The 13,623-nt window shown below is 44.8% G+C and overlaps 1 protein-coding gene across 1 annotated transcript; it reads right to left on the bottom strand.

Annotated features, from left to right (window-relative positions):
• Window positions 1-1,066: 1,066 nt before the first annotated feature.
• On the bottom strand, window positions 1,067-1,829 carry LOC125547359 (the record flags this gene model as incomplete). Its single annotated transcript, XM_048711259.1, has 1 exon — window positions 1,067-1,829. A coding segment is annotated over one exon (531 nt), but the record flags the coding sequence as incomplete, so codon positions are not given.
• Window positions 1,830-13,623: the final 11,794 nt, after the last annotated feature.

The following is a 13,623-nucleotide window of genomic DNA, read 5'->3' as shown; positions in this document are numbered from 1 at the left end:
ATTAGAAGTATATATTGCGTATATGATTCAGTAGGCAGCTGCAATTAATTAAAAAATACTGCTGACTTGGATGATGGCGATATTCACTTTTTAGGTTGATGGCGGGATATTCACTTTTTAGGTTGATGGCGAGTGTTTGGTTCTAAGGATGAGAGGGATGTGGATAGCCTATATTCCAGCAATATTCACATTTTAGGTGGTTGAGCTTGTCCGCAAAAAACTGGCGGATATGGGCTGCCACTTTCGTCCGTTGATGTGCGGCGGCGGCGGTCGGGGACCTAGGGGTCAGGGCGGTGGCCTGAACTAGGCCGGTGGCGACGACAACCAGGTACAGCAGGCTAGCACGACATACTGGATTCGGAAAGTGCCGTGAGGAGACGGAGACCGGCATGTCATCTTAGCCATGGCGAACGAGGAAGAAAATGGTCATCGTGAAGCTGCATTGGACGAGAGGATGTGACATTCCCGGGGACGAGCTCGCCTCGTCAGTGCGCACCTTCTGGCAAAGGGAATCATCTCGAGGCAGTCTCAAGGAGTGAAACGACGACCGCGACACCAAGGCCGGGGTGGAGGCACGGATGGAACCACGCCCACGCCATGGGGGAGCCGTGCTGAGCCGCTTTCAGGGTCGAGACCGTTGTCCGAGGCGTCGATCAGGAGGTGGACTTGTATGTAGGCATTTTATCCTATTGTCAAGGGGCGCGAATACTAGAATTTGTGTGTAGGCATTTTATCCTATTTTGGCCGGTTATGGCTTGTGGTCTTGTAATTTTCCTTTTGCTTTTGTTAGAGATTCTTACTCGGGAGGACGAGGGCATTCCTCCTTTCCCTCAAAAAAATATGGCATTGTGTCGAAATCATGAGATCGTGAATGTTGTAGCTATATTTCCGAATGTAATGTAATCCGCCAAGAAGGCTTTCTATAAAAAAAAGGTCATGCGCCTTCGTAAAATTTGGCAAAGGCAACTACTTCTGCTTGTATTTTAGTTAAATTTCTTGTGAATTAGTGAACTAATCAGACATACATGGTTGCTACTCATGGAAAAGACAGGGAGAACAAAGAGAGTAAGAAATAACCACCTCGCTGACTAAGGAAATGCAAGCACAATCACAAACGTTCCGCAGCCGAAGGCGTCGAGAACGAAGCAGAAGGGAAATAATGGCGGTGCTCCGACAGCTGCGACAGGCCGCAGCGCACGGACGGGAGCACTATACATGACTAACAACACCACGGACATCTTGGGCGCGCTAAGGCTGACAGAGAAATTAAGGCAGAGGTGGGGAACTGGCGATGCATGTCACATATACCCGAAGTCGATCTTGAGGGCGTTGGGACCTTCCTGGCCGAGCTCGCGGTTGAGCTCCTCCTTGGCCTGGGCGAACGCGTCCTCCTTGGTGCCGTCGTCGGCGCCGCTCTCCAGCACCGTGCTGACGGCTCTGAAGATGGGCTTCCACCGCCGGGCCTCGAGGTTCACCACCCCCAGCGCCCACTTGAGCTTATCGGCGTCGCTGGTCTCTGGCCTGTGGCGAGAGATCACGGTAATGGCCTGCGCCATGGCTTCCTGCCGCAGCTGCAGGTCCTCGTCCCCAGCGGCGACTGGGCTGTTGCTGGCGGGGAGGACGAATTTGACCTCGATGGTGCGAGCATCATGTCTGAAAATCACACTGGCCCTCGCCTTGTACATCGCGCTGGCAGCGGCAATGCTGTTGCAGCTGGCGGAGAAGGCAAGCAGGAGGAAGAGGAGGCGGAAGGCGGCCATGGCGAATGGAAGATTGGTACGTCTCCTCTCCTGAACAACGGATGAAGTATATGGGGTGGGTGGCAGAAGAAATCATGTGACTGATCTGATCGATGGACTGGTCACACTCTCTTTAGCTTAGTACGATTACTAAGGCACGCCCATCGCATTGCACAACTGAAAGCTGAAGCCGTGCAGAGGAAAGCACGTGACTGATCTAATCGTTTTGGGCGGCTTTTTGACCAATTTGGCGCCTATCTTCAAACCTCTTGAGAGAGAAGACGTGCACAACGTGAGGAGAGTAGTACGTACTCTACTCACAAGGATATGTGATCAACAAGTTGGGGCGCTTTTTTTTACTCCCTCCGTCCGGAAATACTTGTCGCAGAAATGCATAAAAACGAATGTATCTAGAACTAAAATATGTCTAGATACATTCATTCCTCTGATAAGTATTTTCGGACGGAGGAAGTACATGTTTGTTTACGTCCAACAACTTCTAGCTTTTGCTTCACAAGGATGTGATCAGAGGACTGCGGAGATGATAAAGCGACCCGGCCGGCCGGTTGACTGGTTCCTCTCTAATTTGCTTCTGTGATGCATGGTCATAGCAAATACATTACTGTGATAGATCTGGTCTTTGGCTCGGTTTTAATTCCAGGCCATCATCGTTCGTTTAAATTTGTGTGTCTTCAGGTTGGATCCTTTAATTCATGCTTCTCTTGATCGGCGGCGGTTACTATTCTAATGTGCCTTAACACGACGACTTACAACAAGGTTTGCCGGGCTGAGTGAGACGCAATAATGGCGGCGTGCCTTCAGCTTGCTCCGGTGCTTGTAGTCGTCGCTAGATGGTCTACGATCTGGACACCATTTTTACTTATTGTGTTCATTGTACTGCCTTAAAAGATTGTGAATGGATAGAAAGTTTTTCCTGCAAAAAAATACATGTTTTATCTTATACTCCTTCTTTTCCTAAATATAAGTCCTTTTAGAGATTCTAACAAGAGACTACATATAGAGCAAAATGACATGTCCATTTGAAATATCCGTATATTGTAGTCCATTTGAAACCTCTAAAAAGACTTATATTTAGGAACGGAGGGAGCACCATATATCTACTTTGTCCCCCCCCCCCCACACACACACACACATATCTACTATTAAAGGGAACTAGCAAGGTGGCCCTCGCAAATGCGAGGGCAAGATTTTTGGTGCATTAAAAGTGTCGATTATTTATTTTTATCTCATGCACATATTTTTACGCACTTACACAGTTTCATTATGTAATGCATGCTGGTAGACAATGCTACATTCATAAAGGCGTAACTTTGATTTTATTTTTTATATGAGTATAGGATGACACTGCAAATAAATAATATAATATTCAGGCACCGAGCCGCAAGGACAAGAAACAAATTAACCAATAATATGCGGCTAATTTTTTTCAATAATACATTTTTTAAAGAAATTAGAGAAATATTAAGCCATTTTCTTTTTTAAATAATACAGTGAAGCCGATTGGCTACAATTTGTCACGCCGAAGCCGATTAGAATCCTATCGGCCAGTCAGCTCCAGGCGACAGCTCCAATCAGGTTTAGTGTGCCCATTTAGCACTAATTTTTTCATCGAAACCAATTTGTTCCTATCGGCTTTGTTGAAGTGGACAGCTCCATCCAACCATATTTTTGTTCAAAAATATTACCTTGGCTAATCTAATTGACAAAAAGGACTACCTCGGGAGCAGATTGAGAAAACGGACCCCCTTGGCTAATCAAATTCATAATTAAAATAAATAAATTATAATCATATTTATAAATCGTCGATCATTTTTTATTAACAACTGTTTTTCAAAATTAGCAAAAATACCGAGTGCTTTTCTTTTTCATGAGCAAAGCAGCAGGAGCAAATGGTGAACGGAAAGAAAATAACGTAGCACACAGCCCCTGGAGCCTCCCGATCCATTGAGCATGGTACATTGGGGCACCGTTCAAATGATTAGTTGTCCTTCCGGGCATATAAGGATGTGTACAATGGTTAATAAGACTGCCACGTGTAGGATAAATGTTATCGTGGTGAAAATAGAAAGTAGAAAAAAAGGCTTTCATTTTCTTAATTCAAAGATGAACACTTAGTAATAATATCTCTCACCACATATTTATGCATGTCTAGTTACTAATCACAAGACTAGCAGATAGCTTATTTTACATGATACTTTTAGGGTGTGTTTAGGCCTCATCTAGATGTGACATAATTATGTCACATCTAAGTTGACTTTATCATCAATTTGTGGATCTCCGCATTTGTTTTTGTTTCTTTTGTTTGTTGTTTTCTCTTTGAGTGTTTTTTAAGCCAGGCCATGAACTAAATCACAGATCATTTATCTCAGCAAACCCGATTGGCCAATCTAGCATAGCTTGTGCGTGAGTGCATCGTGGGTAATGCCTCGGCAAACTAGCTAGCTAGCTTAGCGTACGTACAAACTACTTAAGCATTCCAGCTCGATAGGAAGCTGACCTGCTATCACGGGACGTGCGTACAAACTAGTTAAGCATTCCGTGGCTCATAGCAAAAAACACACAGAACTAGAACAGCTCGTGATTAGCTAGTTACTTTCCACCATGAAAAACTAGTTACGTGCCCTTACCTCAGAAAAGCTAGTTACGTGTCTTCCAGTTAGCAGGTTACGATTAAAGAAAGCAGACACAAACTTAATTTTAAAATGTTCATAAATTCAAGATAAAATTACTATGCTTGTGAAGACTTTCCCTTACACAAAGATGTATCTTAATAATGTGAGGGCGTGGATGAGGAAGAAAATGGTAAAAATGATACTGATGATGCAGGTCCTGCACTACCTTAGGGGGAGGCAGGCTATTGACTCAAGATTCTACTATAAAATTCAAAGTAGACCCAAAAGATACAAATAAAGTCCTATGCATCTTCTCGTCTGATGGATGCTCAAGAAAACTATATATATTTAGTTGTGAGTCGATGATTAACTTGTAACTGGGCCCCTACAAACATACTTACCCCTAGTTGGGAGTCGATGTTGACTTGCAAATGGGGCAACTACAAAAAAATATGACGTGTCCCAGTTGCGAGTCGATGGCTGTCTTGCAACTCGGTCCGGTACAAACATATGTCCCCCTTAGTTGAGAGTCGATGGTTGACTTGCAGCTGGGCAAGTACAAAAAAGTACGACGCGTACGAGTTGCGAGTTGATGGTTGACTTGCAATTGGGCCCCTACAAGCATAGGTGCCTCTTAGTTATGAGTCAATGGTCAGCTTGCAATTGGGGCAACTACAAAAAATTACGACGCATTCTCACTAGTAGAAAACAGGGCTATGGTCCAGGCCGCATCAGCCCATTAGTCCCGGTTCAGTCTAGAACCGGGACCAATGTGGGCATTGGTCCCGGTTCGTGAGCCCAGGGGGCCGGCCGGGCCACGTGGGCCATTGGTCCCAGTTCATCTGGACCTTTTGGTCCCGGTTGGTGGGATGAACCGGGACCAATGGGCCTCCCTCCTGGCCCACCACCATTGGTCCCGGTTGGTGGCTTGAACCGGGACCAAAGGCTCCCCTTTAGTCCCGGTTCATGTCACCAACCGGGACCAATGAGGTGCCTATAGATACCCCTCGCTCGCGAGCAGAGCACCCCAGTGCTCTGTTTTTCTCTGGCCGAGGGGGAGAGGGCTTTGTGGTGCTCTAGCTCACCTCCTATGCACATGAGGTGTTCGATGGAATGCCCGAGCCACACTACTTAAGCTTTCTCCTCTCGAAGCTCGACCTCCAAACTCCATTTTCCTCGAGATTTGTCTAGATTTAGCGGTCCGTCACGCCCCGTCCCCGTCTTCACCACCGTCGATCACCCGCGCCGATCTCATCACCGACACCACCGTGGTGAGCCTCTTGTTCTTATCTTCTTTCTGAAAGGAAAATATTCTTACTTGTATGTTTAGATAGATACTTGTATCATTTTCTTACATTTTTATTGCATCTTATATAGTGCGATGGTTTTGGTATCCGCCCCCGTCGGCCCTCGTCCTGTCTATGATTCGGATTTGGTATGTATATTATCTTTATAACTATTGGTTCATTTATTGTTTATGAAAATTATGCCGACCAATGTGACATAGATTTTATTTATCTAGGATGTATGTGAATCCGAAATGCCAACCGACCTTGTCGAGAGGTTAAATTTAGTTGAAGAAGAAAACAATTTGTTGAAGGAAAAAATAAAAAAAATTGAGGAGGAGAAGATGATATTGGAGTTGCATGTTGCGGATGTCGTCGATGATCACAAGATCAAGATGGATGCAATGCGCTTGAAGATTAGAAAGATTAGAAAATATGCCATTCATACCGAGGCTTGGTATCATTATGCCGTTGGATCAATTGTTACCTTGGTTGCGATTATGATCGCATTTGTTTTCGCATTGAAATGTTTTACATAGTTTCAATGTATGGTTTAATTAATTAGATGCTCTGGAGAGCTATATGTTATTAGATGAGAACTATGTATGCACTTTGGTTTTAATGTGATGATGAACTTCTATTAATTTGGACACTTAATTATATATAATGCACGCAGATGAACCGGCAATGGATGTATGGTGACAGACACACCCGCGAGTACATTAAGGGCGTGCATGAATTTCTCGATGCGGCTGAGGCAAACAAGCAGAATGGTTTTATGTGTTGTCCATGCACTGAATGTGGGAATACGAGGTCTTACTCTAACCGGAAAATCCTTCACTCCCACCTGCTTTACAAGGGTTTCATGCCACACTATAATGTTTGGATGAGGCACGGAGAAATAGGGGTTATGATGGAAGACGGCGAAGAAGAAGAGTACGATGACAACTATGTGCCCCCTGAATACGGTGATGCTGCAACGGGGGGAGCTGGTGAAGATCAAAAGGAACCAGACGATGTGCCCAATGATGCTGCCACGGGTGAAGCTGCTGAAGATCAAGAGGAACCAGACGATGTGCCTGATGATGATGATCTCTGCCGGGTCATTGTCGATGCAAGGACGCAATGCATTAGTCAAAAGGAGAAGCTGAAGTTCGATCGCATGCTAGAGGATCACAAAAAAGGGTTATACCCCAATTGCGAAGATGGCAACACAAAGCTCGGTACCATACTGGAATTGCTGCAGTGGAAGGCAGATAATGCTGTGGCTGACAAAGGATTTGAGAAGCTACTGAAAATATTGAAGAAGAAGCTTCCAAAGGATAATGAATTGCCCGACAGTACATATGCAGCAAAGAAGGTCGTATGCCCTCTAGGATTGGAGGTGGAGAAGATACATGCATGCCCTAATGACTGCATCCTCTACCGCGGTGCATACAAGGATCTGAACGCATGCCCGGTATGCGGTGCGTTGCGGTATAAGATCAGACGAGATGACCCTAGTGATGTTGACGGCGAGCCCCTCAGGAAGAGGGTTCCTGCGAAGGTGATGTGGTATGCTCCTATAATACCACGGTTGAAACGTCTGTTCAGAAACGAAGAGCATTCCAAGTTTATGCGATGGCACAGTGAGAACCGAAAGAAAGATGGGAAGTTGAGAGTACCCGCTGACGGGTCGCAGTGGAGAAAAATCGAGAGAAAGTACTGGGATGAGTTTGCAAAGGACCCAAGGAATGTATGGTTTTCTTTAAGCGCGGATGGCATTAATACTTTCGGGGAGCAGAGCAGCAATCACAGCACCTGGCCCGTGACTCTATGTATGTATAACCTTCCTCCTTGGATGTGCATGAAGCGGAAGTTCATTATGATGCCAGTTCTCATCCAAGGCCCTAAGCAACCCGGCAACGAAATTGATGTGTACCTAAGGCCATTAGTTGAAGAACTTTTACAGCTGTGGAATGGAAACGGTGTACGTACGTGGGATGAGCACAGACAGGAGGAATTTAACCTTAAGGCATTGCTGTTCATGACCATCAACGATTGGCCCGCTCTCAGTAACCTTTCAGGACAGACAAACAAAGGATACCACGCATGCACGCACTGTTTAGATGACACTGAAAGTATATAGCTGGACAAATGCAGGAAGAATGTGTACCTGGGCCATCGTCGATTTCTTCCGACCAACCATCAATGTCGAAAGAAAGGCAAGCATTTCAAAGGCGAGGCAGATCACCGGAAGAAGCCCGCCATGCGCACCGGTGATCACGTGCTTGCTATGGTCAATGATTTACACTACGTAATCTTTGGAAAGGGTCCCGGTGGACTAGCTGTTCCGAATGACGCTGAGGGACACGCACCCATGTGGAAGAAGAAATCTATATTTTGGGACCTACCCTACTGGAAAGACCTAGAGGTCCGCTCCTCAATCGACGTGATGCACGTGACGAAGAACCTTTGCGTGAACCTGCTAGGCTTCTTGGGCGTGTATGGGAAGACAAAAGATACACTTGAGGCACGGGAGGACCTGCAACGTTTGCACGAAAAAGACGGCATGCCTCCGAAGCAGTATAAAGGTCCTGCCAGCTACGCTCTTACGAAAGAAGAGAAGGAAATCTTTTTTGAATGCCTGCTCAGTATGAAGGTCACGACTGGCTTCTCGTCGAATATAAAGGGAATAATAAATATGCCAGAGAAAGAGTTTCAGAACCTAAAGTCTCATGACTGCCACGTGATTATGACACAACTGCTTCCGGTTGCATTGATTGGCTTCTACCGGAAAACGTCCGATTAGCCATTGTGAAGCTATGTGCATTCCTCAATTCAGAAGGTGATCGATCCAGAAATCGTACCAAGGCTAAGGACTGATGTGGCACAATGTCTTGTCAGTTTCGAGCTGGTGTTCCCACCATCCTTCTTCAATATCATGACGCACGTCCTAGTTCATCTAGTCGATGAGATTGTCATCTTGGGGCCCGTATTTCTACACAATATGTTCCCCTTTGAGAGGTTCATGGGAGTCCTAAAGAAATATGTCCGTAACCGCGCTAGGCCAGAAGGAAGCATCTCCATGGGCCATCAAACAGAGGATGTTATCGGGTTTTGTGTTGACTTCATTCCTGGCCTTAACAAGATAGGTCTCCCTAAATCGCGGTATGAGGGGAGACTGACTGGAAAAGGCACTCTTGGAAGAGACTCAATAATATGCAGGGACGGATATTCTTGGTCTCAAGCACACTACACAGTTCTACAGAACTCTACCTTGGTGACCCCGTATGTTGATGAACACAAGAACAGTCTGGCTCCAAACACCCGGAGCAATGCGACGACTGGATTACATGTGAACACATCAGGACTTTCAGCAGTTGGTTGGAAACACGTCTCAGAGGTGACAACACTGTTTGTGATGAGTTGTACTTGTTGTCCAGGGGACCATCTTTGACTGTATTGACTTACAAAGGATACGAGATAAATGGGAATACATTTTACACGATCGCCCAAGATCAAAAGAGCACCAACCAAAACAGCGGTGTCCGCTTTGATGCAGCAACCGAGAGCGGAAAGGACACATATTATGGTTACATAGTGGACATATGGGAACTTGACTACAGACCTGATTTTAAGGTCCCTTTGTTTAAGTGCAAATGGGTCAATCTGTTAGGTGGCGGGGTACAGGTAGACCCACAGTACGGAATGACAACAGTGGATCTGAAAAATCTTGGGTACACTGACGAACCGTTCGTCCTAGCCAATGATGTGGCACAGGTTGTCTATGTGAAGGACATGTCTACCAAACCGCGAAAAAGAAAAGATAAGGAAGCGAATACATCATACGATGAGCCAAAGCGCCACATAGTTCTTTCAGGAAAAAGGGACATCCTGGGAGTGGATGGCAAGACAGACATGTCTGAATATTATGAAAAGTTTCATGAAATTCCTCCCTTCAATGTCAAGGCTGACCCAAGCATCCTGATAAACAATGAAGATTATCCATGGTTACGGCGCAATAAGCAAATGACACAAGCGAAGAAAAAGTGAAGACTTTCTCCCGCAATAAGCAAATGCTATGTGGGTGAAATTATGATACCATCCCAACTTTCAACTTTTTCAGAGTTCATTTGAAATGCTTTCATGTCTTATGGTTCGAAACTTTGATACTTCGAAAGTGATTGTCCATTGTACACGAAGTGCATCAAGTTTTTGTCGTAACCCTCTCTACTTTTTGGAACATGCTATGTGGGTGAAATGATGATACCATGCCAACTTTCAACCTTTTCAGAGTTCATTTTGAAATGCTTTCCAATTTCAGAGTCATTTAGCTCAAAGAATGAATTAATAGCAAACAGAATGAACTACAAAACTTTTATGAAAATAAAACAATCAATTAAAATACTATGTTATGATCAACTAAAATAAAACTATAATATTCTTCAATAGCAAAAAGAATATAATTTTTTGTGACCTAAAATCAAACTATAAGTATTTAATTGTAAGTATAAATAAAAAATAAATAGCAAAGAAGAAAAAAAATCTATTTTTATAGTAAAGTTATTCATAAACTAGTGATTCACACAAATTTTATAAAATTCCAATTTAAACTATTCAAAATTTTAAAACTAATGGCACTAACAGAAAGTTTATAATTTTTGTGACCTAAAAGCAAAAAAGAAATCACTAAAAAACTATAAGTATTTAGTTGTAAGTATAAATAAAAAATAAATAGAAAAAAAATTCTATTTTTATAGTAAAGTTATTCATAAACTAGTGATTCACACAAATTTTTAAAAATTCAAATTTAAACTATTCAAAATTTAAAACTAATGGCACTAACAGAAAGTTTATAATTTTTGTGACCTAAAAGCAAAAAGAAATCACTAAAAAACTGTAAGTATTTAGTTTTAAGTAGAAATAAAAAAAATAAAAAACCAAAAAAATGTAGAAATAAAAAAGAAAAAACCAAAAAAATGCCACCTACTGGGCCTCCACGGCCTGAATACGACTAGAAACCCTACATGGGCCAGGATTCAGGCCCGCAGAGGCCCAATAGGCCCACAGGCAGTAGCAAGTTTAGGCCCGAAAGCCTGCATTAGAGAGGAGCTCGAATGGGGAGGCACACAGCGCTTATAAAAAGTGCCGGCGCCCTTCAGCTAGCGATGTGGGACTAAACTTTTGGGCGCGGCAGCACAAGGGCATTGGTCCCGGTTGGTGGCACCAACCGGGACTAAAGGGGCATTGGTTACGGTTCGTGGCACCAACCGTGACCAATGCCCCCCTTTAGTCCCGGTTGGTGCCACAACCGGGACCAAAGGCCGCCGCTTCCCGCCCTTTGGGCTGCTGAAAATTGGCCTTTGGTCCCGGTTGGTGGCACCAACCGGGACTAAAGGGGGGCATTGGTCACGGTTGGTTTCACGAACCGGGACCAATCTTCTGGCTATATAAGACAACACTTGTGAAATTCTCGATTCAGTTCGATCGATCTCCTCGTCCTCTCCTCCGACGCCGCCGCCAGGCTGCTCCTCGTCCTCGTCGCCGCCGAGCCCTCCGGACCACGTCGTCACCTCCCTGAGCCCGCGCCGTCCTCGTCGCCGGCATCCCTGAGCCCGCCGCCGCGTGCCTCCCCGAGCCCGCCTCCTTGTCCCCGGCCGTCACCGCGTGCCGCCCAGCCCGAGGCTTCCGTCCCCGTCACCGCGTGCCGCCCCGAGCCCGCCGTCCTCGTCGCCGGACTCCAGCCATCGCCGCCCCCCTCAAAGTGAGCCCCCCTCTCGAGTGCCACTCTTGCGCCCGAGCACCCTTGCTCCGCCCCTGCTCCATGGTCGCCGCCGGCCCCGATGCATTCAAGAATAGAAGGAGAGGAGAAGTAGAGGAGAGGAGAATTGGAGCAGCAGCAACGCGCTGTCCACTTTTCTGAATTTTTTGGAATTTCTGAATTTTTTTGTCCATATAGAAGGTGTTTGATGAAATGCTAGATGGCTTTGGGCATTTTTGGAATTTAAAAAAAAATTGTGGTGAGGTACTGATGCAAGACAAAGGCGATGGCAAAATTTCAGAATTTTTGGAGAGGTTTAGAATAGGTTTTCAACAAGTTATTTGAATCCGATTCAAATTTCATTTGAATGAAATTTGAAAATTTTGAACTATGGATCAGAATATGCTAAATATGTCAAAAATGTTTTTTTATATGATGTTTTTTTCATATATGTATTCATTTTTTATTTAGGTTATTAATTAGTAGATATCGATTTTAGGTTAGTGTAGAGGAAAAAGTAAAATAAGGAAAAGGAAGAAAAGAGGAAGAAGGAAGAAGAAGAAGAAGAAGAAGAAAAGGAAGGAGTGGAAAAAGGAAAATAAGAAGAGGAAGACTTCTTTTTTTCTTCTTTGATCTTCTCCTCTATTTTGTTCATGGATATATGCTAAAGAAAACGAGGGGGGTGATAGATGATGATGAGGGGTCGAGAGTGGGACGAGAGGTCGAGAGGTGTCGAGGGGAGAAAAAATATGTTATCAGGGACGAGGGTCATCGAGGGGTCGAGAGAGGGACGAGGGGTCGAGAGAACTAAATAAGAAGAAAAAGAGGAGAGGAAGAAGAGGAGAAATAAATAAGAAGAAGAAAAAAGAAGAAAAAGAAGAGGAGAAGAAGAAAGGAATAGTGGAGAAGAAGAAAAAATAGAATTATTCTTCTTCTCCTCTAGCTATTCCTTTCTTATTCTCCTCTTTCTTCTTCTTCTTCTTCTTCTTCTTCTTCTTCTTCTTCTTCTTCTTCTTCTTCTTCTTCTTAATTTTTATCGGGAACGAGGATGTCGAGGATCGCCGAGGGGTCGAGGGTCGGGAACTATGGTAGAGGGTCGAGGGTCGTTAAGGGGTCAAGGGTCGAGGGTTTCAGGGTCGAGGGTTCGAGGGTTCTATAGGGTCGAGGGTCGAGGGTTCCAGGGTCGTCTAGGGGTCGAGGGTTCCAGGGTCGTCGAGGGTTCGAGGGGTCGAGGATCGCCGAGGGGTCGAGAGAGGTTTCCTAGTGTCAAAGTATGGAAGAAATCCATGCCTTCATCATTAGCCGGAAGTAACCAGGGCATGTTGGTACGAAGTTCTGCAAAGTTGTTCTGGAATGGAGTCCCGGATAGAATAATCCGCCTTTTGGTACGAATTCAGCAAAGGCCTTCCAAATAGTGATATTCGGAAGGCTCTTGCTGAACTTTGTACCAAAAAGCGAATTATCCTATCTGGGACTCCGTTCCAGAACAACTTTGAAGAGCTTCGTACCATCATGCACATGTTACTTTCTCCTAATGATGAAGACATGGTTTTGTTGAATCCTTTGACACTACGCAACCTCCCGACCCCTCGGCGATCCTCTCGAACATGAGAGGAAGAAGAGGATCGTCGAGGGGTCGAGGGTTCCAGGGTCGTCGAGGGTTCGAGGGGTCGAGGATCGCCGAGGGGTCGAGAGAGGTTTCCTAGTGTCAAAGTATTGAAGAAATCCATGCCTTCATCATTAGCCGGAAGTAACCAGGGCATGTTGGTACGAAGTTCTGCAAAGTTGTTCTGGAATGGAGTCCTGGATAGAATAATCCGCCTTTTGGTACGAATTCAGCAAAGGCCTTCCAAATAGTGATATTCGGAAGGCTCTTGCTGAACTTTGTACCAAAAAGCGAATTATCCTATCTGGGACTCCGTTCCAGAACAACTTTGAAGAGCTTCGTACCATCATGCACATGTTACTTTCGCCTAATGATGAAGACATGGTTTTGTTGAATCCTTTGACACTAGGCAACCTCCCGACCCCTCGGCGATCCTCTCGAACATGAGAGGAAGAAGAGGATAAAAAAAGAAGAGGAAGAAGAAAAAAAAAGAGGAGAAGAAAGAATAGAGGAGTTCTTCTCCTCTATTCTTTCTTCTCCTCTTTTTTTTCTTCTTCTTCCTCTTTTTTTTATCGGGAACGAGGGTCGTTGAGGGACATAGATGTAGTGTCGTCGT

The sequence above is a fragment of the Triticum urartu genome, chromosome 3, assembly GCF_003073215.2.
Source record: "Triticum urartu cultivar G1812 chromosome 3, Tu2.1, whole genome shotgun sequence".
NCBI classification, from domain to species: Eukaryota; Viridiplantae; Streptophyta; class Magnoliopsida; order Poales; family Poaceae; genus Triticum; species Triticum urartu.
Note: the sequence above shows the minus strand (reverse complement) of the source record. Positions and strands in the feature narration are given on the sequence as shown.